Source organism: Nerophis ophidion, linkage group LG11 (genome assembly GCF_033978795.1).
Source record: "Nerophis ophidion isolate RoL-2023_Sa linkage group LG11, RoL_Noph_v1.0, whole genome shotgun sequence".
In the NCBI taxonomy this organism is placed as follows: domain Eukaryota; kingdom Metazoa; phylum Chordata; class Actinopteri; order Syngnathiformes; family Syngnathidae; genus Nerophis; species Nerophis ophidion.
The window spans coordinates 27,750,021-27,776,162 of NC_084621.1; the positions used below are offsets into that span (position 1 = coordinate 27,750,021).

The 26,142-nt window shown below is 41.5% G+C and overlaps 1 protein-coding gene across 1 annotated transcript in view; it reads right to left on the reverse strand.

The window, feature by feature from the left end:
- thsd7ab (thrombospondin, type I, domain containing 7Ab) overlaps nucleotides 1–26,142 on the reverse strand; it is a 351,090-nt gene that overhangs the window by 261,653 nt on the left and 63,295 nt on the right. Inside the window, exons 6-7 of the mRNA XM_061916619.1 lie at nucleotides 23,104–23,259; nucleotides 19,196–19,399 (exon numbers count right to left, since the gene is read on the reverse strand). Of these exons, the coding sequence (XP_061772603.1) occupies nucleotides 19,196–19,399; nucleotides 23,104–23,259 (360 nt within the window). The remainder of the gene's footprint in view (nucleotides 1–19,195; nucleotides 19,400–23,103; nucleotides 23,260–26,142) is intronic.

Below are 26,142 nucleotides of genomic sequence, written 5' to 3' on the forward strand. Positions count from 1 at the left end.
CGTGCGCAACCCGAGGGTTCCTGGTTCAATTCCCACCTAGTACCAACCTCGTCACGTCCGTTGTGTCCTGAGCAAGACACTTCACCCTTGCTCCTGATGGGTGCTGGTTAGCGCCTTGCATGGCAGCTCCCTCCATCAGTGTGTGAATGTGTGTGTGAATGGGTAAATGTGGAAGTAGTGTCAAAGCGCTTTGAGTACCTTGAAGGTAGAAAAGCGCTATACAAGTACAACTTTCTTCTTCTTCTTCTTCTGTTTCCAAATGAGTTGGGAAATTGTGTTAGATGTAAATATAAACGGAATACAATGATTTGCAAATCCTTTTCAACCCATATTCAGTTGAATGCACTAAAAATACAAGATATTTGATGTTCAAACTCATAAACTTATTTTTTTTTAATAATTAACTTTGGAACTAACACGTGCCAAAGTAGTTGGGAAAGGGCATGTTCACCACTGTGTTACATCACGTTTTCTTTTAACAACACTCAATAAACGTTTGGGAACTGAGGAAACTAATTGTTGAAGCTTTGAAAGTGGAATTCTTTCCCATTCTTTTTTTATGTAGAGCTTCAGTCATTCAACAGTCCGGGGTCTCCGCTGTCGTATTATCCGCTTCATAATGCGCCACACATTTTCGACGGGAGGCAGGTCTGGACTGCAGGGGGGCCAGGAAAGTACCCGCACTCTTTTTTTACGAGGCCACGCTGTTGTAACACATGCTGAATGTGGCTTGGCATTGTCTTGTTGAAATAAGCAGGGGCGTCCATGAAAAAGACGGCGCTTAGATGGCGGCACATGTTGTTCCAAAATCTGTATGTACCTTTCAGCATTAATGGTGCCTTCACAGATGTGTAAGTTACCCATGCCTTGGGCACTAATGCACCCCCATACCATCACATATGCTTGCTTTTGAACTTTGCGTCGACAACAGTCTGAATGGTTCACGTCCCCTTTGGTCCGGATGACACAATGTCGAATATTTCCCCCCAAAAATTTGAAATGCGGAATTGTCAGACAACAGAACACTTTTCTACTTTGCATCAGTCCATCTTAGATGATCTCGGGCCCAGAGAAGCCGGCGGCGGGTCTGGATGTTGTTGATAAATGGCTTTCGCTTTGCATAGTAGAGCTTTAAATTGCACTTACAGATGTAGCGACGAACTGTATTTAGTGACAGTGTTTTTTTCTGAAGTGATCCTGATCCCATGTGGTGATATCCTTTAGAGATTATAGTTAATCCACTAAGCAGGAAGTGAAGGTGCAGCAAATGGTAAATGGGTTGTACTTGTATGGCGCTTTTCTACCTTTTTTTAAAGGAACTCAAAGCGCTTTGACACTATTTCCACATTCACACGCACATTCACACACTGACGGCAGGAGCTGCCATGCAAGGCACTAACCAGGACCCAGGGTGAAGTGTCTTGCTCAAGGACACAACAGACTTGACTAGGAGGGTAGAAGGTGGGGATTGAACCAGTAAGCTTCAGATTGCTGGCACGGCCACTCTCCCAACTTCGCCACGCCGTCTCCCAACAAAACAAGGAGTCCGGTGGTAAGTACTACTGTGTTTCCCCCAGAAAATGTGTTAGTTAAGGTGGTGTCTCTCCGGCGGACAGACCGGGGAAGGGCGTGAATAGTTATAAGGATCGGTGTAACTCGACCTGTCGCCATCACGTCTCCACCTCGTCGCTGCTACCACAGCCTGGGGGGCAATAGACTACAGGCTGTGGTGAAGTAGGCCGACTTCTTCACTTGAAGAAGCCTACAATTTTTGATTGTGTTTTCCACTCCATATGCTGAATGGGTTTATACGATATACATCTTGATATTTTTTTTCCATAAAGTAAAAAAAAAGTCTTAGTTACCTCAGATACAAAGTATGTCATTATCATGCCACATGCTGACATATGCTCAACTCATTGTGCTCAATTTATTACAGCATTTGGGAAGCCTGTAGTTCATTTTTATTAAGTGAATGTTATATTTTTATCAACATGTGATAGCAGGGACCCTGCCATTCAAAACTAAGCTGCTACATTACTAATTAATAATGCAACTATAGCTGAAATAAAAATACTACAATAGCAATAGGAGAGACTATTCATCCCTGATAACCATTGAGTTCCATCCATTTACCACAGCTTAGTTCCTTTTGGGGTCGCTGGTGCCTATATCAGCTACAATCAGGCGGAAGGTGGAGTACAGCCTGGACAATTTGCCACCTCATCGCAGGGCCAACACAGATAGACAGACAACATTCACACTCACATTCACACACTAGGGCCAATTTAGTGTTGCCAATCAACCTATCCCCAGGTTCATGTCTTTGGAAGTGGGAAGAAGCCGGAGTACCCGGAGGGAACCCACGCAAACACGGGGAGAACATGCAAACTCCACACAGAAAGATCCCGAGCCCGGGATTGAACCCAGGACTACTCAGGACCTTCGTATTGTGAGGCAGGTGCACTAACTAGGCTTTATGTCGCAGTTACATTATTATATCAACTATTATAGACAGAAACTTTTCATTTAACACAATTTCCTTTTTTGCTGCTTCAACAAAGCTCAATCAATACAGTAAAAGTTAAAGTGAAATAACAGACAGACAGAACTTTGCTGTCCGAGCTAACGTTACGCTGAAAGCCAATTAGCCTTCACCTCAAGGACTGCGAGCGAGCTGAGCTGTCGTTTATGTTTCTAGAACGTGAACGGGCTCATAGTGATGTTACTAGAAGTTGACTGGGAGGTGTTTCTTGTAATTTGGGGAGAGTCCGCTGCATTATGCTTACCTGCTTAGCACCTATCTGCTCATCACGACTCTGGAGCAAAGACTCCCTGCGCTCTGAATATGCACTGCTTATTGGCTGTTACAGGTCTGCGTGTAACCAATCAGATGTTTGTGTGGGTGGGACAATGCTGGTTGCTGCATGGACTTACTGACAGAGACAGAGCGAAGCGGAGCAGCTTGTCAAGACTTTAGGAGGCGGCTCTTAGTTGTTAAAGGGGAACATTATCACCAGACCTATGTAAGCGTCAATATATACCTTGATGTTGCAGAAAAAAGACCATATATTTTTTTAACCGATTTCCGAACTGTAAATGGGTGATTTTTGGCAAATTAAACGCCTTTCTATTTATCGCTCTCGGAGCGATGACGTCAGAACGTGACGTCACCCAGGTAATAAAGCCACCATTTTCTCAAACCCAATACAAACACCGGCTCTCAGCTCTGTTATTTTCCGTTTTTTCCGACTATTTTCTGGAACCTTGGAGACTTCATGCCTCGTCTGTGTGTTGTCGGAGGGTGTAACAACACTTACAGGGAGGGATTCTGGCCCAAAGATGCGAAAGTGGCAAGAAATTGGACGAAATTTGTTCAAAATATGTGGGTGTGGGGAAAGCCAACGAAATGGTCAGTCGTTTGTTCCGCACACTTTACCGGCGAAAGCTATGCTACTACTAAGATGGCAAGATTGTGTGGATATCCTGCGACACTCAAAGCCGATGCATTTCCAACGATAAAGTCAAAGAAATCTGCCGCCAGACCCCCATTGAATGTGCCGGAGTGTCTGCACATTTTACCGGCGATGCTAAGGCGGCATGGCACAGAGATGTATGGATAACCTGCAGATGCATTTCCAACGATAAAGTCAACAAAATCACAAAGGTGAGTTTTGTTGATGTTGTTGACTTATGTGCTAATCAGACATATTTGGTCACGGCTTGACTGCCAGCTAATCAATGCTAAAATGCAATTTAGACTAGCTGTATGTGTAAACGGTGGTCTTTTCCTCTGCGTTGTGTGGCTTTTATGGAAGACGACCGACACCATGGGTTTCTCCACTGCACTTTACTGATAATACAGAATACAATTGTCATCAAAAACTTTGTGCCATCGTCGAGCCCCTCTCCCGTTATCGTGGACAAAAAGGGTAGTCGTAGTAACATACAAAGTAAAATAAAAACATACCTGATAATACAGAATACAATTGTCATCAAAAACGTTGTGCCATCGTCAAGCCCCTACACAAATATATAATAATGAACAGGAAATGAATTAAAGTTTTTAACAAGACAACATTTTTTCTGTCGTCGCATGGACGCCTACCTCTCCCGTTATCGTGGACAAAAAGGGAAGTTGGAAGGCATGTCCAACGCATATAAAAAGACAGGTGTCACAGTTATTATTGCAGTAGGAGGGACAACGAGACAATGGTTCCACATTGACAAAACATCAAACAATATTCAGGTATTTACATGTAACTTATATATTTTGTGTAATCATAACAATAATAAAACATTAGAAAATACATTATTTACAAGACGTAATTGACCCTATTACATATGTACATTTGATACAATATTTTCATCCAGGGTTTCCCTCCACCCCATTTAATGCCAAACAAACATTTACCAATCGATGGATTTAAGTTGATCCAGTGTCACAAGATGCGAAACTTCCGATTGTTGGTCTGCACATTTTACCGGCGATGCTAAGGCAGACATGGCCGAATAGTGTCAATAGCAATTCGCTCAATAGCTTCAGTTTCTTCTTCAATTTCGTTTTCCCTATCTGCCTCCATACTCCAACCATCCGTTTCAACACGTGTAATCTGTTGAATCGCTTAAACCGCTGAAATCCACTGGATGACGTCACAGGAAAATGGACGGTGGCTTCACAGATAGCGAAAATCAGGCATTTTAAAGCTTTTTTTTAAGGGATATTCCGGGATGGGTAAAATTTTGAAAAAAACTTCAAAAAATAAAATAAGCCGCTGGGAACTGATTTTTATTGGTTTTAACCCTTCTGAAATTGTGATAATTTTCCCCCTTAAGGCGGCCGCCTTAGCAACAAAACGCCGCAGGAAACCTGTACTACTAAAATAAGAGCACCAGGACAGGAGGCGATACCAAACACAGGAAAACAAAGAACAAAATCCAAACTTGGTGCAAGATACAGTAAATCGTTAAATAACGCAAAATGCGAGGCATGGAAATGAGAGGTCCATCATTTCTCAACGAGAGCGCAAAGAGGAAACATCTGTCAGCCGCAGAAGGCATCTGAGGAACATCAATAGTTAATCCATCCTTTCATTTCTCAGGCATTCACCTGCAGTCTGGGCTGCACTGCTTGGTCTTTTTTCCTGATAGCATCTCTCGCAAAAACACAGCTGACAGCGCAATGACAAATCTCCGAGGCGAGAACTACCCTCAAAAACAGAAGAAATCCATTTTCATCATCCGAAGGATGGAAGGTGGGCGGATCAATCATCCCAGTTTGTTTTACTACAGCGTGTTCATCGGGACGCTGCGGTCCATGCGTGACACATATGATTTGTGGCAGACATATGAAGGACAAATTTGTTCACCTGTTTGGGAGACACGTGAATACGACTGACTTTTACAACAAACAAACTTTGTCCTGAACCTGACACCAGCGGGATGTAGAGGAAGGCAACTAGATGAGAAATAATGCGGGGTAGCCGTCTCACATGTGTCCACAAGCATCGCCCCTCATTAATTTTGAGCGCCACAAAAAAAAAAAAAAGAGGAGCGGTAAAAGTCAGGAAGCAGCGAAGGGCACAGGACACGCTGAGAGCACGGTTTGATTTAGTGCAGGTAAAAATTAATTGCTCGTGCGGAGAGCGGCGAGGCCGTGGGAGAGACACGATTCAGCGTTGGCGCTGGGAATCGAGTCGAGGAGGGGCAGGTAGAGCCAGAGCAGCTCCTCCGCAAAATGGCTATCATTTTTCTTTTTGACTGTAACACTACAGTGTTGAGCGTTGTGGAAAAGCTGGAGCCTATCCCAGCTGAGCGAGAGGCTCGACGGATCACCTGTCAGTCACAGGACCGATACTGAGGATGCCGGTGCATCGACGACAATACAATACGTCCACCCATCCAACCATTTTTCTACCGCTTATTCCCTTTTGGGGTGGCGGGGGGCGCTGGCGCCTATCTCAGCTACAATCGGGCGGAAGGCGTGTACACCCTGGACAAGTCGCCACCTCATCGCAGGGCCAACACAGATAGACAGACAACATTCACACTCACATTCACACACTAGGGCCAATTTAGTGTTGCCAATCAACCACATTACAATTCGATTTCACTATGACCACCATGTGATAGCTTTGACACAAACAGGTATCAACATCGGGCAGCACGGTGGAACAGGGGTTAGTGCATGTGCCTCAGAATACAAAGGTCTTGAGATGTCCTAGGTTCAATTCCGGGCTCGGGATCTTTCTGTCAGGAGTTTGCATGTTCTCCCCGTGACTGCGTGACATGCACCTGGGGATAGTTTGATTGGCAACACTAAATAGGCCATAGTGTGTGAATGTGAATGTTGTCTGTCTATCTCTCCCGTCCAAAGGCAAAACCCAGTAACTCAATTTTGGTCAAAACTGAGCTGATAATATTTTTGAAGTTCCTTGGTGATATGCTTTACATTAGTGTATGCGATATTGTAATTTGTTCCGTAAGTAAGCGGTTACGCGCATGGCTGGACCTAGCAACTACCACATAACCGCGTAGATACAACAGAAAAACCTAGTATCTCAAGGGACCAATCGGAGCTTCTTTGTCAGTCACCTTATGGTCTTTAATGAGACATTTGCACGAATGGGGGCCGACGGTCAACCTGATTATGTGATATTATGGCACGAGGGGATATTTGGAAGATTGGCCCAAGACGTTGCAAGCACCTTCATTAAATGTATTGTTCTTGATTCTTCCCCTTGCATACTCTTTTGGGCAGATAACTATGGAGGTCAAAATAAAAACTGGATGCTGTACACGGCTCTTCCCCAATGTGCAAACGCAGAATGGGGCCCACCCGAGATTGTGATAAAATATCTGGAGAAAGGGCACACGTTCATGAGAGCAGATTCAATCCATGGCTCAATCGGCAAGAAAACGAAAGCTCAAGAAAACATCTATAAGTTTGATGACTTCGTAAATTTTTGTAAGACAGCATCAAGATAGATTGGTTTTCCTCTGTTTCCTCAAAATCAGCTAGAAGTGAGTTACTAGGTTTTGCCTTTGGACGGGAGATCTGTGTTGGCCCTGCGATGATTGATCATGACACAGTAAATTGAATGATGCAGACACGTTTGTTACTGGAAACTTTCTACTGTTCTTCTTTCTTGAAGACGTATGTGTAATTAATATAACATAATTATTTGATATTTGTTTATATTGACAAATGTGCCTTTTAATACTGCAATATTGTTCAATTCAGGACACTTATTACGTATGTTTAGCTTGTAGGGTTGTGAATCCCTGGAAATCACACAATTTGATTCCATTTTTCGGCGTAACGATTCGATTCAGAATCGATTCAAAACGATACCAGTTCTTTGATTAACATAAATAACTAGGGAACCCTTTGGGACTGTGTGACAAGGGGTGGCTACTTTCGGGACCTCTGCGGTGCTTTTTTTGTGGACTTCTGGATCTGCCTCCAGGGAGCCTTTTGGCCATGGAGACCAGCTGCTGGGTCTCTGCCACACCGGAGTCGGTTTGGAGGGACTGGAGGAGATGGGGACAGGGCTGCAGAGCTAGCACTGAGCTGTCTTGGCTGGGTGAGCAGATGTCGGACACCTCAGTCTCCTTGGACGTATCCTCGCTCATCCATGCGGACTGGACAATGGCCGAGAGTTGGTTGGCGGCTTTGTTGGGTCTGCTACTGTTTCTGGCCATGCTCCCTCCACCCCAGCGGACAATGGCGTGGAACACCGCAGAGGCCACCATAGTGTGTATGTTTCTTTTACTTTAAAGGAGATTAAAGACAATGCGTCCCAGCTACAACTGGGTTATATTAACACAGATACGACTGTATATACGGCGGATACTGCAAATATCCAAAATAGTTTCTCTCGTTTTGATGAAATAACATTAGAAGAATTGTTACAACGTGTAAATGGAATAAAACAAACATGTTTACTTGACCCACTTCCTGGGAAACTTATCAAGGAGCTTTTTGTATTATTAGGTCCATCAGTGCTAAATATTATAAACTTATCACTTTCCTCGGGCACTGTTCCCCTAGTATTCAAAAAAGCGGTTATTTATCCTCTCCTTAAAAGACCTAACCTCGATCCTGACCTCATGGTAAACTACCGACCGGTGTCTCACCTTCCCTTTATTTAAAAAATCCTCGAAAAAATTGTTGCAGAGCAGCTAAATGAACACTTAGCGTTTAACAATCTATGTGAAACCTTTCAATCCGGTTTCAGGGCAAATCACTCTACTGAGACAGCCCTCGCAAAAATTACTAATGATCTATTGCTAACGATGGATTCTGATGTGTCATCTATGTTGCTGCTCCTCAATCTTAGCGCTGCTTTCGATACCGTCGATCATAATATTTTATTAGAGCGTATCAAAACACGAATTGGTATGTCAGACTTAGCCCTGTCTTGGTTTAACTCTTATCTTACTGACAGGGTGCAGTGCGTCCCCCATAACAATGTGACCTCGGACTATGTTAAGGTAAGGTGTGGAGTTCCCCAGGGTTCGGTCCCTGGCCCTGCACTCTTCAGTGTTAGCTTTCACTGTTATGCTGATGACACCCAACTCTACATGCCCCTAAAGCTGACCAACACGCCGGCCTGTAGTCAGCTGGAGGCGTGTCTTAATGAAATTAAACAATGGATGTCCGCAAATTTTTTGCAACTTAACGCCAAAAAAACGGAAATGCTGATTATCGGTCCTGCTAGACCCCGACCTCTATTTAATAATACAACTGTAACATTTGACAACGAAATAATAAAACAAGGTGACTCGGTAAAAAATCTGGGTATTATCTTCGACCCAACTCTCTCCTTTGAGTCACACATGAAAAGCGTTACTAAAACGGCCTTCTTTCATCTCCGTAACATCGCTAAAATTCGCTCCATTTTGTCCACTAAAGACGCTGAGATCATTATCCATGCGTTTGTTACGTCTCGTCTCGATTACTGTAACGTATTATTTTCGGGTCTCCCCATGTCTAGCATTAAAAGATTACAGTTGGTACAAAATGCGGCTGGTAGACTTTTGAGAAGAACAAGAAAGTTTGATCACATTACGCCTGTACTGGCTCACCTGCACTGGCTTCCTGTGCACTTAAGATGTGACTTTAAGGTTTTACTACTTACGTATAAAATACTACACGGTCTAGCTCCATCCTATCTTGCTGATTGTATTGTACCATATGTCCCGGCAAGAAATATCCGTTCAAAAGACTCCGGCTTATTAGTGATTCCTAAAGCCCCAAAAAAGTCTGCGGGCTATAGAGCGTTTTCCGTTCGGGCTTCAGTACTCTGGAATGCCCTCCCGGTAACAGTTCGAGATGCTACCTCAGTAGAAGCATTTAAGTCTCACCTTAAAACTCATTTGTATACTCTAGCCTTTAAATAGACCTCCTTTTTAGACCAGTTGATCTGCCGCTTCTTTTCTTTTTCTCCTATGTCCCCCCCTCCCTTGTGGAGGGGGTCCGGTCCGATGACCATGGATGAAGTACTGGCTGTCCAGAGTCGAGACCTAGGATGGACCGCTCGTCGGGACCCAGGATGGACCGCTCGCCTGTGTATCGGTTGGGGACATCTCTACGCTGCTGATCCGCCTCCGCTGCTGTCTTGGATCCGCTTTGAACTGAACTCTCGCGGCTGTGTTGGAGGCACTATGGATTGAACTTTCACAGTATCATGTTAGACCCGCTCGACATCCATTGCTTTTGGTCCCCTAGAGGGGGAGGGGGGGTGGGGGGGGGTTGCCCACATTTGAGGTCCTCTCCAAGGTTTCTCATAGTCATAATTGTCACTGGATGTGAATTCTCCCTGCCCACTGGGTGTGAGTTTTCCTTGCCCTTATGTGGGTTCTTCCGAGGAAGTCGTAGTCGTAATGGTTTGTACAGTCCTTTGAGACATTTGTGATTTAGGGCTAAATAAATAAACATTGATTGATGATTGATTGATTGACTTTTTGTTCCTAGCTGTATGTAGAAGTGGCTGGTAGTATCCGCTGCTTTAATGTCTTTAATATCTTTTGTCTTCTTTGATGTTTCCCTCTTTCACACATGTGAGAGGGATGTGTACTATGGCTATGAGTTGTTGTTGTTGTTTTCCCTTGGCCTCAGTCTAGACCCCCTCCCCTGGGCCCAGGCTAAGACCGATTTTTTTATTTTATTTTATTTTATTTTAATCTTCTATTTTTTTCTCCCATTCCCCCGCCTGTTTACCTGTATCTCATCTTTTTTGTAAGGGGCGCTGGAAGCCGGCAGACCCGTCAACGATCCTGTTCCGTCTCCCTGTAATGTTTGTCTGATCTTGAATGGGATTGTGCTGAAAATTTAAATTTTCCTGAGGGAACAAATAAAGTACTATCTAATCTAATCTAATTCCGCCATTAAAAAGATAAACAGCTCTGATCAATTTATACATTGCTTAAAAGAAAACTGTTTTTGTTTAATAAAAGTCTACCCAAACATTTCATAAGTTAAAATACAAATAAGGCAACAAGTGAAGTATCCAACACTTCTCTTTTCTAAAGTAAATCGGTGCAGTAGATATGATCATCACAACAATATGATTTGCCTGGGTGACTTGACAGGACAGATTAGGGGTAATAAAAAAAATCAATTAAAGTTAAAGTACCACTGATAGTCTCACTCACACACACACACACACACACACACACACACACACACACACACACACACACACACACACACACACGCACACACACACACACACTCACTAGGTGTGGTGAAATTATTTTCTGCATTTAACCCATTCCCATGTTCACCCACTGGGAGGTGAGGGGAGCAGTGAGCAGCAGAAGTGGCCGTGCTCGGGAATCATTTTGGGGATTTAACCCCCAACTCCAACCCTTGATGCTAAGTGCCAAGCAGGGAGGTAATGGGTCCCATTTTTATAGTCGGCTGGGGTTTGAACTCACGACCTAGCGATCTCAGGGGTGGACATTCTAACCACAAGGCCACTGAGTGAATTGTGAATTATATTTATATAGCGCTTTTTCTCTAGTGACTCAAAGCGCTTTATATAGTGAAACCCAATATCTAAGTTACATTCAAACAAGTGTGGGTGGCACTGGGAGCAGGTGGGTAAAGTGTCTTGCCGAAGGACATAACGGCAGTGACTAGGATGGCGGAAGCGGGAATCGAACCTGCAACCCTAAAGTTGCTGGCACGGCCACTCTACCAACCGAGCTAAACCGCACTGAGCAGGCTAGAATCATTACAATCTGAAATGTATATATTTTTTTGACACCTCTACTTGCTTGTGTGCTATTGCTTTGCTGTTGTGTAGCTTCTATCGCCTAGTAGCCTATAGTCTACTTACAGTAGTCTCTTTAACGTCATGCATCCGGCAGTGGAGGCTCCTTTATGGGGTCTTGGGGCACTAGGAGGGTAACCCCTTTACTAATGTTACCCCAGGTGGCCCTAGTACCAGACTGCCCCCTAGCCAGGGATACGGTGAAGACCTCAACGGCGGAGCAGGCGGAAGACAGTAGATGTAAAAACTACCACAACGGCTGCGATGGCAGCAGAAGGCTGCAGCAGAAAAGGGTCCCCAGTCGTCTTGTACTCCATGCCACTGGACCCTGACCCGATTCTGTCAAGGACCGTGTGGTGACTGTCTGTGCACCAGTCTCCCCACGTGAAACAAAATCACGCACAGGGATCCTCCATAAATGGGATACACCCCTACCAGGAGGGTCATCATACTCGTTCGAGTGACTGCCGATGATGATGATGATGATAGTCTACCACAGTGATGTCAAACACGCGGCCCGCAAACGAGTTAATTCCGGCCCGCGAGATGAGTTTGCTCAGTGTAAAAATGAGCTGCATTATTAAAGGGGAGCATTATCACAATTTCAGAAGGGTTGAAACCAATAAAAATCAGTTCCCAGTGGCTTATTTTATTTTCCGAAGTTTTTTTCTAAATTCTACCCATAACGCAATATCCCGAAAAACTGCTTCAAAGTGTCTGATTTTCACCATCGCTATATCCACCCGTCCATTTTCCAGTGACGTCACTGCATGATGCCGAAACAAACAAACATGGCGGATAGAACAGAAAGATATAGCGACATTAGCTCGGATTCAGACTCGGATTTCAGCGGCTTAAGCGATTCAACAGATTACGCATGTATTGAAACGGATGATTGGAGTGTGGAGGCAGATAGCGAACAGACGGCGGCAACGAGGACGAATTCGGCAATCGCCTTGTAACCAACAATTGCATCTTTTGACCACTGGAGCAACTTGAATCTGTCGATTGGTATGTGTTTGTTTGGCATTAAATGTGGGTGGAGGGAAAGGCTGGATGCAAATATAGCTACAAATGATGCATAATGATGCAATATGTATATACAGCTAGCCTAAATAGCATGTTGGCATTGATTAGCTTGCAGTCATGCCGTGACCAAATATGTCTGATTAGCACATAAGTCAATAACATCAACAAAACTCACCTTTGTGATTTCGTTGACTTTATCGTTGGAAATGCATCTGCTTTGAGTGTCGCAGGATATTATAGCTACAAATGAGGCATAATGATGCAATGTGTACATACAGCTAGCCGCAATAGCATGTTAGCATTGATTAGCATGCCGTGACCATTGATATGTCTGATTAGCACACTCCACATAAGTCAACTTGAATCCGTCCCTGTTAGTGTTGTTACACCCTCCGACAACACACCGACGAGGCATAATGTCTACAAGGTACGGAAAACAGTCGAAAAAAACGGAAAATAACAGAGCTGATTTGACTTGGTGTGTGTAATGTGTTTGAGAAAATGGGGTGGATTGCGTCCTGTTGTGACATCAAGGGTGAAAGGTCATTGCTCCGACAGCGAACAATTGAAAGGCGTTTCAACCGCCAAATTCACCCTTTTAGAGTTCGAAAATCGGTTAAAAAAACATATGGTCTTTTTTCTGCAACATCAAGGTATATATTGACGCTTACATAGGTCTGGTGGTAATGTTCCCCTTTAAATGAAAAAAACCGCTGTTCTCAATGTGTCCACTAGATGTCTCGATAGCAATTCTGTTAGGCAAGCAAATTGTTCATACTGGGGCCCAGGGACAGAGTTTTCCCCTGTCGACCAAACGTAAAAAAAACCTGCTTCTGCTTTGAATACATTGTGCGTTGGCGTCCTCATTTCCACAAAATGTCTCAGTCAAAGAAGAGAAAAGTGGACGCAGACTGCAGAATGTTCCAAGAAAAATGATCATCCTCCTATTTATTCACAGAAGTGAATGGGAAAGCACATTTTTTTTGTGTACCTATACAATATCCTGTGCAATATAACCCTCCGAGTGCAATACATCCGACACTGATTGTTATTTATTACTCCGGTACTCTTGTCTTGTTCTGTATATTGTACAGTATTTTGTATATTGTACTGGATTACTTATTATTTTTATTGGATAGTAGTCTGTTTATTTCAATTCTTAATTTTTTCTTTATTACGTCTTGTGTAATTTATTTTTCTCCCATATTTGTTCCCACTGCCGCACCTTAAGTTGGAGTCCTTATCTCGTTATATGCAGGTATAATGACAATAAAGTCCATTATATTCTGTGTACAAGTTTACTTGTAATGAGCGTCAATAAAACAAAGCTGCGCTCAAGGCTCAAACACCAACATTGTCTGCCACTCAAAATGTGACACCTGATATTGAGTGATGCACTAAAAGAGGCCAGGGTAAAATAAACAAGTGGTAAACCCACTTCAAATGCTGCATGAGAAACTGCACCCTGATATAGTTCTGTGAAAATGTTTGTATTTTGTGAACTTTTAAAGAAAGTGAACAGTGTTTGGGTTACTGCAATACTGTCAGTCTTTTAAGTTAATACAAGAGGTTTATTGAATTTAATCAACTTTTATTTTCAATCAATACACAGTGATGTCTACGAATTACCAATGCAGGGAGGAACTCAACACCCTTTAAAAGGTTCTAGCTCAGTTTGTATGGTTTGTGTGAGTTAGCACGGGATTATCAAGTGGAAATGAGGTATTTGATACCTAAAAGAGTTGTATTTTTTACTTATTTTGTATTTTGTTTAAACCTAGATCGGCTGTGGCTCAGTTTAAAGGCTTTGTACAAGGATACAAAGTCTAAGTTCATTGAGTTCTTCATGGTGTTTTTACAGCTGCACCAAAATTTCAACTACCGTATTTTTCGGACTATAAATCACAGTTTTTTTCATAGTTTGGCCGGGGGTGCAACTTATACTCAGGAGCGACTTATGTGTGAAATGATTAACACATTACCGTTAAAAATATCAAACAATATTATTCAGCTCATTCACGTTAGAGACTAGACGTATACGATTTCATGAGATTTACCGATTAGGAGTGACAGATTGTTTGGTAAATGTATAGCATGTTCTATATGTTAGTTTTTTTGAAAGACTCTTACCATAATATGTTATGTTAACATACCAGGCACCTTCTCAGTAGGTTATTTATGAGTCATATAAGGTACACTTATTCAGCCTGTAGTCCACTATTCTTTATTCATTTTAAATTGCCTTTCAAATGTCTATTCTTGGTGTTGGGTTTTATCCAATAAATGTCCCCAAAAAATGCAACTTATACTCCAGTACGACTTTTATATATGTTTTTTTCCTTCTTTATTATGCATTTTCGGCAGGTGCGACTTATACTCCGCAGCGACTTATACTCCGGCCCACGTGGGAATAGATTTTCATCCATGCGGCCCCTGGGCTATGATGAGTTTGAGACCCAAAATAGAAGAAAAGACTTATTGGAGGACATTTAGGCGTTTACTGGCTGTCCGGCTATGCACGAGTAAACACGCTGCAGGACTGATTAGACATTTTACATGCAAATCCATATAATTCCATACTTTTTTTTTGGGCTGATATCAATATCAGGTACACTGCAAAAACTGAAATCGAAGTAAGAATAAACATCTCAAATAAGGGTGATATTTGCTTATTTTCTGTCTGCTAAGATAATTATTCTCACTAATATTTTATGTTAGTGTGTTTTACTTGTTTTAAGGGTTTTGGTCCTAAATTATCTCAGTAAGATATTACAACTTGTTGCTAAGATTATATGAACAACAGTATATTGAGTAAAACATGCTTGAAACTTGAATATCAACTGATGCAACACTCACAAATATACAAACATGTCATTATGTCAAGATAGTGGCACTAGCATTTACTTAATTCAAGAATATTTTTCAACAAAAAGGTCTTTTTTTTCTACTAAGAAAAGCACTTGTTATTAGTGAGAATATACCTATTTTAAGGTATGTTGGGGTTTATTGAGGTTAGCTAATTTTACTTGTTTTGGAAAGTCTTGACAAGCCAAATTGTCTTGTTCTATTAGCAGATAATTTTGATGGGTTCAAATAAAATACCCCAATTTTTATTTTATTTTTTTTTAACACTGACTTTTTGCAGTGTAGGGACACCCCTAATATGAACCTTGCTTCCATTTTTCGGTAAGAGAGGAACCTACGAAGCAGGTTTATGTAAACACACTAGGACGTAAATTTTCTTAAGAATAAAACACAATGTTGAGTCTTTTTTAAGATGCTAATTCAAGTGTTTTAGTAAATGTTTAAAAGTCTTTACGGCCCTTAAAGTACAGATTTACGTTAACAAAAAAACTTAGTGGACCTAGCAGACTATTTTTTGTCATAAATATATAGATGCTAATATATTTGTTTTATACATACAGTAATGTTCTTAGAATACTGAGATGATGAGAAAAAAGCAATACAAATGTATTCAAACATAACTCCTGAAACCACACATGCAAAATGTCTAATAATCCCTGGAATAATGTATCGCTGTGAGTTTTACTAGAAAAAACATAGTTTGTAGGGTTTGCAAAGACACAAATTAGTATTTTTTTACTCAATGACAGTATAGCTGTCTTACTAAATATGAAAGTTTTAATAAACATAATTCCTAAACCAAACATGCAAAATGTTTAATAATGCCTGGAATAATGTACCTTTGTGAGTTTTACTAGAAAACATATCTTTTGTAGGCTTGCAAAGACACTAATTACCGTATTTTTCAGATTATAAATCGCTCCTGAGTATATGTTGCTCCGCCCGAAAAAGCATAATAAAGAAGGAAAAAAACATATATACGTCGCATTTTTGGGGGAAATATATTTGATAAAATCCAACACCAAGAATACACATTTGAAAGGCAATTTAAAACAAATAAAGAATAGTGAACAACAGGCTGAATAAGTGTACGTTATATGACGCATAAATAACCAACTGAGAAGGTGCCTGGTATGCTAATGTAACATATTATTGTAAGAGTCATTCAAATAACTATAACATATAGAACATGCTATACGTTTACCAAACAATCTGTCACTCCTCATCGCTAAATCCCATGAAATCTTCTTCCTCGATGTCGTTCCAAACCAATCTGCCAACTCCAAAGGTATGCGCCCTTCCTCTTGTCGTTTTCTGCTGCATATTTCACTACGTCCAGCGTGTAATCTGCAGTACATGATTTCCTTTTCGGTGCCATTTTTGTTCAGCCCTTCTCAGTTATTAGTTACCAACGATGAAATTATCCATTTTAACAGCTACGGCAGTAGCATATAGCAGTTAGCATCCCTTGACCCAGAATGCACTTCTGCCATTACACTCCCCTGCAGAGTTCTTATTGGTTGACGCGTGTGTGACGATTGCTGACGTTTTCTTCGTCCTTTCCGCGAATGAGATACATAATATGATTTGATATTTGACACCGACTCAGTGGCCTAGTGGGTAGAATGTCCGCCCAGAGATCGGTAGTTTGTGAGTTCAAATCCCGGCTGAGTCATACCAAAGAATATAAAAATGGGACCCATTACCTCCCTGTTTGGCACTCAGGATTAAGGATTGGAATTCGGGGTTAAATCCCCAAAAATGATTCCCGTGCGTGGCACCGCTGCTCATCAAGGGTGATGGGTCAAATGCAGAGAATAATTTCGCCACACCTAGTGTGTGTGTGACAATCATTGGTACTTTACTTTAACCTTTAATCATTTAACACATTACAGGAACTCAAAGTAAAGCCGCTGCTCCTCCACATCGAGAGGAGCCAGATGAGGTGGCTCGGGCATCTTGTCAGGATGCCACCCGAACGCCTCCCTAGGGAGGATTTTCGGGCAAGTCCAACCGGTAGGAGGACACGGGGAAGACCCAGGACAAGTTGGGAAGACTATGTCTCCCGGCTGGCCAGGGAACACCTCGGGATCCCCCGGAAGGGGGTAGACGAAGTGGCTGGGGAGAGGGAAGTCTGGGCGTCCCTGCTTAGGCTGCTGCCCCCGCGACCCGACCTCGGATAAGCGGAAGAAAATGAATGGATGGATGGATGGATGGATGGGTGTTAATAATTTCACACATAAGTCGCTCCGGAGTATATGTCGCACCCCCAGGCCAAACTATGAAAAAAGACTGCGATTTATAATCCGAAAAATACTGTCATACTTAATATAAATGATAAATGATAAATGGGTTGTACTTGTATAGCGCTTTTCTACCTTCAAGGTACTCAAAGCGCTTTGACACTACTTCCACATTTACCCATTCACACACACATTCACACAATGATGGAGGGAGCTGCCATGCAAGGCGCCAACCAGCACCCATCAGGAGCAAGGGTGAAGTGTCTTGCTCAGGACACAACGGACGTGACGAGGTTGGTACTAGGTGGGAATTGAACTAGGGACCCTCGGGTTGCGCACGGCCACTCTTCCACTGCGCCACGCCGTCCCTGTAGCTAACTAGTTAGGGACCGAATGTCCCTTTGGGACAGAGGACCCTATTGTATTTCTAAGGTTTTATTATTCTTTATTACTCCGCCGCCTCTTTGAGCAGTAATTTGACCCCTTTAACATGCTTCAAAACTCACCATATTTGACACACACATCAGGACTGGCGAAAATTGCCATTTAATAAAAAAAACAAACCCCACAACTCAAAATTGCGCTCTAGCGCCCCCTAGGAAAAAACACAGACCAAACTGCTTGTAACTTCCGTTAGGAATGTCGTAGAGACATGAAACAAAAACCTCTATGTAGGTCTGACTTAGACCTAGATTTCATACATGGACATCCTTCAGCAAGAATCAACAGGAAGTTGGCAAAAAACCCTTCATAACAAAAGTTTCCTAAAAAATAAAATTTTTGCCTCTTTGAGCTGTAATTTAACCCCCTTAAAATGCTTCAAAAGTCACCAAAATGGACACATGTGATGTCTGTAGTTAGTATTATTAACTTACAATGGCATTCTTTTTGTGTTGTTTTAGTTTCACAAATTCCTCAGTAAATTCACCTAAAACGTCATTGTGGAGTTATTGAGTCTGTTGAGCTGATTGGAGAGCTAGCTTCTGCAGCAGGCGGGCGCATGACGATGACTTCTGTTATGTTTGATCAGCTGTTTAACTGCCGTGTTACAGACACTGTGTGGAAACAATTAAGGTATGTATATAAACATTTCCCAAAAATGTCTGTGTAAATAACTAATTTCACAACATACCGTATTTCCTTGAAAATATGACATGTATATAAACATAACTCCAAAACCAAAGATGCAATATGTCTAAAAATGCCTGTAATAATGAATCTATGTGAGTTTCACTAGAATCAGATGTTTTTGTAAAGGTTTCCAAATCCAAAAAACAGGTTTTACTCAATATGACAGTATAAATCAGTGGTCCCCAACCTTTTTGTATCCACGGACCGGTCAACGCTTAAAAATTTGTCCCACGGTCCGGGGGGGATTCTTTTTTTTCTTTTTTTTTCTTTGTCATGAAAAAGGGACGTTTTTGTCATGAAAAAGTGATTTTTTTGTGGTTGGTGCACTAATTTTAAGTGTATACAGTATTGAGTTTATGTTGATTGAATTAAAAAATATATATCTTTTTTTTTTTTCTTCAAATTTCTTCTGCGGCCTGGTACCAATCGGGCCACGGCCCGGTGGTTGGGGACCACTGGTATAAATGCAACACTAAAAATGGCAGTTATTTAAACAAAACTATCAAAACCAAGCATGCAAAATAGCTAATAATCCAAACCAAGAAACCCACCGCTAACAATGCTAACTACTGTGCTAGTTGCCTGTCATGTCATCATCACCAATCCAAAAGGGTCACCATGACGACAAAGAAAACCCCATCTCACCGCTGCTGTTGACACATTGGACCTGTGCCAGCTGCGTGCCAGGCCCGCAGGCCCTCTGCTCGGCGGGGACGCAACGGTCAAGCCCGACCAGGCGCCAGTCGTAGCATGTGGGCTCGTCGCAGGGCAGCCCCTCCACCAGGTGCGGGCAATTAGCAGGGCCCCCTGTCGGCTTGTTGGTGATCTGGCGCCTCCTCAGTTTGAAACCTGCAGCACGGATACTCAATGTTATTTTCTGACGTGATGACACGTGTTCACCGACATTCCCTATTTAGTGCACTCTCAAGCCAGATGGTGGATTATTGGTATGGAATGAAAATTTCATGCCGCCAAGCTACTATCATCATATTATTTTATTTTCTTGGCTTATTTGGGCTGAGAGTATTTGCGCAGTAAAAGTTTTAGCGTCCATGGGGACTTTCCAACAACTTGTTTGGCAAAGCGTTTTCAGGCACACGAGGTTTGCAGGGTGACATTATGGAGATTGCATACAGTTTTCACGGCGTTATGAGTCACGGTGTTGAATGGCCCATAGACAGCCTTTACGACCACTGTAGAAAAGTGAACACTAAATCTTTTAGTAGCAATGATTTTCTGGGCTTTCTTTTAGTGCATTAACACTCAATCCTCATTCATACATGAGTGTTATGACTACAAATCCAGATTTCATTACTGCCACATCAGAAAATGATCAGTGTTTCCCACAGGAGTGCTATCGATTTGCTCCATTCACAGACAGTCCGATTATAATGCGTTCTTGATAGGCAAACACGTTGCGCCAAACATTTTTGTGGTGGTTAAAATGAATATAGAGGAAACAGTAATTATCAGGGGTCTCCTGATACAAATTGTTTACTTCCGATACCATAATTGAGTATTGGCCGATACCAATTCTGACCCAATACGATAACATAAATTTTACAATTTTTATTGTACAAACCCCGTTTCCATATGAGTTGGGAAATTGTGTTAGATGTAAACATAAACGGAATACAATGATTTGCAAATCCATTTCAACCCATATTCAATTGAATGCACTACAAAGACAAGATATGTGACGTTCAAACTCATAAACTTTATTTTTTTTTTGTAAATAATAAGTAACTTAGAATTTCATGGCTGCAACACGTGCCAAAGTAGTTGGGAAAGGGCATGTTCACCACTGTGTTACATCACCTTTTCTTTTAACAACACTCAATAAACGTTTGGGAACTGAGGAAAGTGGAATTATTTGCCATTCTTGTTTTATGTAGAGCTTCAGTCGTTCAACAGTCCTGGGTCTCCGCTGTCGTATTTTACGCTTCATAATGCGCCACACATTTTCGATGGGAGACAGGTCTGGACTGCAGGCGGGCCAGGAAAGTACCCGCACTCTTTTTTTACGAAGCCACGCTGTTGTAACACTTGTCTTGCTGAAATAAGCAGGGGCATCCATGATAAAGTTGCTTGGATGGAAACATATGTTGTTCCAAAACCTGTATGAACCTTTCAGCATTAATGGTACCTTCACAGATGTGTAAGTTACCCATATCTTGGGCACTAATACACCCCCATACCATCACAGATGTTGGCTTTTGAGCTTTGCGCCTATAACAAATTGAATCGTTATTTTCCTCTTTGTTCTGGAGGACACCACGTCCTCTGTTTCCAAATATAATTTGAAATGTGGACTCGTCAGACCACAGAACACCTTTCCACTTTGCATCATTCCATCTTAGATGAGCTTGATGCCAGCCAAGCCGGCGGCGTTTCAGGATATTCTTGATAAATGGGTTTGGCTTTGCATAGTAGAGTTTTAACTTGCACTTACAGATGTAGCGACCAACTGTAGTTACTCACAGTGGTTTTATGAAGTGTCCCTGAGCCCATGTGGTGATATCATTTACACACTGATGTCAGTTTTTGATGCACTACCGCCTGAGGGATCAAAAGTCCATAATATAATCGCTTACGTGCAGTGATTTCTCCAGATTCTCTAAACTTTTTGATGATTTTACGGACCGTAGATGGTAAAATCCCTAAATTCCTTGCAATAGCTTGTTGAGAAATGTTGTTCTAAAACTGTTCCACAATTTGCTTACAAAGTGGAAACCCTCATCCCATCCTTGTTTGTGAATTACTTAACATTTCATGGAAGCTGCTTTTATACTCAATCATGGCACCCAACAGTTCCTAATTAGCCTGCACACCTGTGGGATAATAATAATAATAATAATGGATTAGATTTATATCGCGCTTTTCTATTGTTAGATACTCAAAGCGCTCACAGAGAAGTGGGAACCCATCATTCATTCACACCTGGTGGTGGTAAGCTACATCAGTAGCCACAGATGCCCTGGGGTAGACTGACGGAAGCGTGGCTGCCAATTTGCGCCTATGGCCCCTCTGACCACCACCATTCATTCATTCATCATTCATTCACCAGTGTGAGCGGCACCGGGGGCAAGGGTGAAGTGTCCTGCCCAAGGACACAACGGCACCGATTTGGAGGTTTATAGGTGGGAAGCGAACCTGCAACCCTCAGGTTTCTGGCACGGCCGCTCTACCCACTACGCCACGCCGCCCCAGAATGTTCCGTATAAGTGTTTGATGAGCATTCCTCAACTTTATAAGTATTTATTGCCACCTTTCCCAACTTCTTTGTCATGTGTTACTGGCATCAAATTCTAAAGTTAATGATTATTTGCAAAAATAAATGTTTATCAGTTTGAACATCAAATATGTTGTCTTTGTAACATATTCAACTGAATATGAGTTGAAAATGGTTTGCAAATCATTGTATTCCGTTTATATTTACATCTAAAACAATTTCCCAACTCAGAGGGAAATGGGGTTTGTAGTATGGAATGTTCAAACAGACTTGATCGAGTGATCATATACACATATATACGCATATATACAGACACAGAAACACACACACACATATATATATATAGATATGTATATATATACATACACACAGTACATTATTTATATATATATATATATATATATATTATATATATATATATATATATATATATATATATATGTGTGTGTATATATATATATACATAATATATATATATATATATATATATATATATATATATATATATTATGTATATATATATATATACACACACATCACACATATATATATATATATATATATATATATATATATATATATATATATATATATATACACACACATATACATGTATATATATATATATATATATATATATATATATATATAAATAAATAAATGTGTATGTATATGTACGTTCTTGTTGTGTGTATTGTGTTTAATTACTTCCATTTTATTGTAGTTTAGTATATACTTTTTATATTCATTATTGCATTTTATTTTTACATATTTGTGTATCTTTTTGTACGGTTAAAATTATCTTGTGCCAAAAAGTTTTTGGGATGAATTTAAAATGGTCTTATGGAATTTAAAAATGAAAACACACAAACAATTTAAATTAGAGGCAATATTTCAGAATAATTCCCACCAATTAAGTAATATTTGTGTGAATTCAAAATTATTCTGGTTCGCATCTTATCTTATAACCTATACTAGCGATTTGTTTCCTTGATAAAAAAAAATCTGTTAACAAAACACGGGCACATCCAACTGGTAGGAGGCCACGGGGAAGACCCAGGACACATTGTCTGGACTGGGAATGCCTCGGGATCCCCCGGGAAGAGCTGGATGAAGTGGCTGGGGAGAGGGAAGTCTGGGCTTCCCTGCTTAGGCTGCTGTCCCCGTGACTTGACCTTGGCTAAGCGGAAGAAGATGGATGGATGGATGGATAGATGGATAATTGGACACTCTTGCAGATATTGGACCGACATTCAATATCAACATCGTATCGGAACACCCCTTCTGATTGTTAAATTTTAGCTTTTAAAGAGGCAAGCACCTTTCTTTCCCGCCTGATCGTCACAGTTCTCGAAGGTGCACGGCCCCCAAGCGCCCCAAAGCGACACCTGGCACTCGATGGGACAGGCTATCTGGCACAGTTGGGACCGCTCGGGAACGGGACCCTCGCACAGCGAGTTCTCCACTGGGCGTGAAGCTGCGGAAATGAAGAGGAAATCAAATTAGAAATGCAAAGATGCTCCAAACCGCGGGAGGATAACTTCATGACTTTTCAGGCATTTTACTCATCTTCTTTTTAGAGAACAGATCAGAATAGAAAAAAAGTACACATTGATATTCTTTTGTTGTGTTAATTGCCTCGCTGTTAGTGTGTCAGAGTGTTAAATTAGCAGTGCGGAGTCTCAGGATGCGGCAGTAGCAGCAAAGGTGTGAAGATCTAACGTGTTGTTGGCTCACATTTATTCCACCAAGCCCTTTTTGGCATCTGCACGTAACAAACACTGCCATGTTGGAGTTTTTTTTTTTCCCCAAACATGCAACTGGTGGGAGCCACAGTGGCTTTTATGTAATGCACTGGAAAAAAATAGAATTTAGACTTCCTTTTGTTGTTATTCAAATTTGAACTTTGCAGTACAGATAAGAACGAAAGAAAGAACCTGACCCTAATCCAGGGGTCTAAAATTCAATTCACCTGGGGGCCACTGGATGCTGAGTCTGGGTGAGGCTGGGCCGCAAGAAAAGATTTCTTAAAAAAATGTTGCATACCCCACAGCATGTCTAGTAGTATAATGATGTTTCAAATTGTATTCCTTGTGCACTGCAACTTTCTCTGTGAAAATAAGACACGTCGGGGTGCCACTGTGCTCAACATAGAAATATTGCACTTTTCCTGGAATTGTCTTTGCTCATCACTAACCTTTCTCTTCACTGCAGGCTTTGAAAAAGACATACTATATGCCCTGCAGAAATTCAAGGAAATACGCTACTAGTAATTAGCCGACGCACGGAGAATAATGTTAATTCCGCCATGTGTGTCGTTCCGCTTTTCCTCCCGACAGCAACAGGGCGGTCGGCGGATAATAGTACCTGGATAGCGAGCACAAAAAAGTGAGGGCTCCCGGAGTGTTATCCGGCGTCATATAGAAATATATGTTGTGTTCGTCATGTGAGGCAATGGAAATTAAACAATAAGAAAAAACTAATAACGGTTTGAATTGGTCCAGGTTATCGGGAACTGTTATTACTGACGGACAGGTGTCGCGGTGTGACTGCAGCCAGGCACTTAAAAAAACCCTCGTCTCCATGCAAACGTCTCTGTCGCTTTCACTCATTTGCCGCTTTTCCACCAACGCAGGGGTAGGCAACTCAAAACGCTGAAAGAGTCATTTTGAAATAACCCAACGCTGTCAAGCGCCATTCATATAAAACTTGCGGGCCGCCCTAACGTTAAAATTTCATATTAGGTGGGGGCCGCAAAATAACGTCTAGTGGGCCGCAGAGACCCCTACCTTAATCCATACTTGCCAACCTTGAGAGATCCAAAATCGGGAGATTGGGAGGGCTGGTTCAGGGGCGAGGAGTATATTTAAAGCTAGAATTCACTCAATATATATATATATATATATATATATATATATACACATATAAGAAATACTTGAATTTCAGTGTTCATTTATTTACACATATACACACATAACACTCCTCTCTACTCGTTGTATTTGAAAGTGCAATGCTTTACCAGTAGCAAAGCCTTTGAAGGAGCATAGGTATGGTCAGCATCTGTGACATTTAATTAGCTGGAAAAGAATGAGTTTAGGGTTGAATTGTCCACCCTCGTTCTATTCTCTGTCACTATATTTTTTTGGACATTACTACTTGCCGTAGTTTTGAAGCAATGCATGATGGGGTTTCCAATTGTTGTGTGTCATTGTGTTAACGTGCCGGCTGGAATAAACACACGCTGAGAAAGAGCTCCGTGTCTGCTTACTTTATGGTTTATAGATAAACCTATGGATAACGGAGAGATATACAATAGTCTCCTTCTTGTTGTGTGTATGTGCAGTTGTGCAGTCTCCAAAAGCCGGAGATGTTATAACGTGACTGGGCCGGCACGCTGATATATGGAGAAAAAGTGGACGTGACGACAGGCTGTCCTCACTCAGGTTCGGCTGGAAATTGGGAGAAATTCGGGAGATTGGTTGGCTTTTCGAGAGAGGCACTGAAATTCAGGAGTCTCCCAGAAATTTCAGGAGGGTTGGCAAGTATGCCCTAATCTCAACCAAGCATTAGCGATATTGTTATTGTACTGTAAGTGTACTGGAAAAAACAAATCTCACCAAGTACATATTTCTAAAATAGCTGAACAAACAAAAGTCTCAATCTCCTGAATAGTAATTTTTCAGTAAGACATAACTTGTTTTGAGGGGGGGGGGGGGGGGGGGGGATACTACTTTGAGCATCAAATCTGTTATAAAAAATGTAATTGCTAATTTCAGGATCACGTCCAAGTTTTTTCTTACTCTTTTTAGGAAGGGCGTTTTTTCCAGCGTGGTAACACCGGCAATCTATTTTTAGCGACGCATTTATCACAAAGAGCTAACTACTTTATGTTGTTGTATTGACATTTTGAACCGGCAACCGGCTGCTGCTAAATTCCCGATAAATTGGTAAAAGTTCATTCTAGATTCTAAAATCATGCCTCTCACCTGGATAGTAGAAGGATGTGGCCATATCCCTAGAAGTTCGTCAACTTACTTTGACATTCAACTTAGACCCGGAAATGGTGAGAAAGACATGAAAAGGTGCAAGTTTGTGTTTTTTGTTTTGTTTTTTTTAAATCTTACTTGTGGATTATGATAAAATCTTCATCTAAACAGAATATATAAACATTCCATGATTCTGCATCTCATTGAGACCAATATGTGTTACATTGTTTAATGCATCCAGTGGGGCATCACAACAGAATTAGGCATAATAATGTGTTAATTCCACGACTATATATGGGTGATATCGAAATCAGTAATTAAGAGTTGGACCAAATCGGAATATAAGATATCGGCAAAATAGCCATTATCGGACA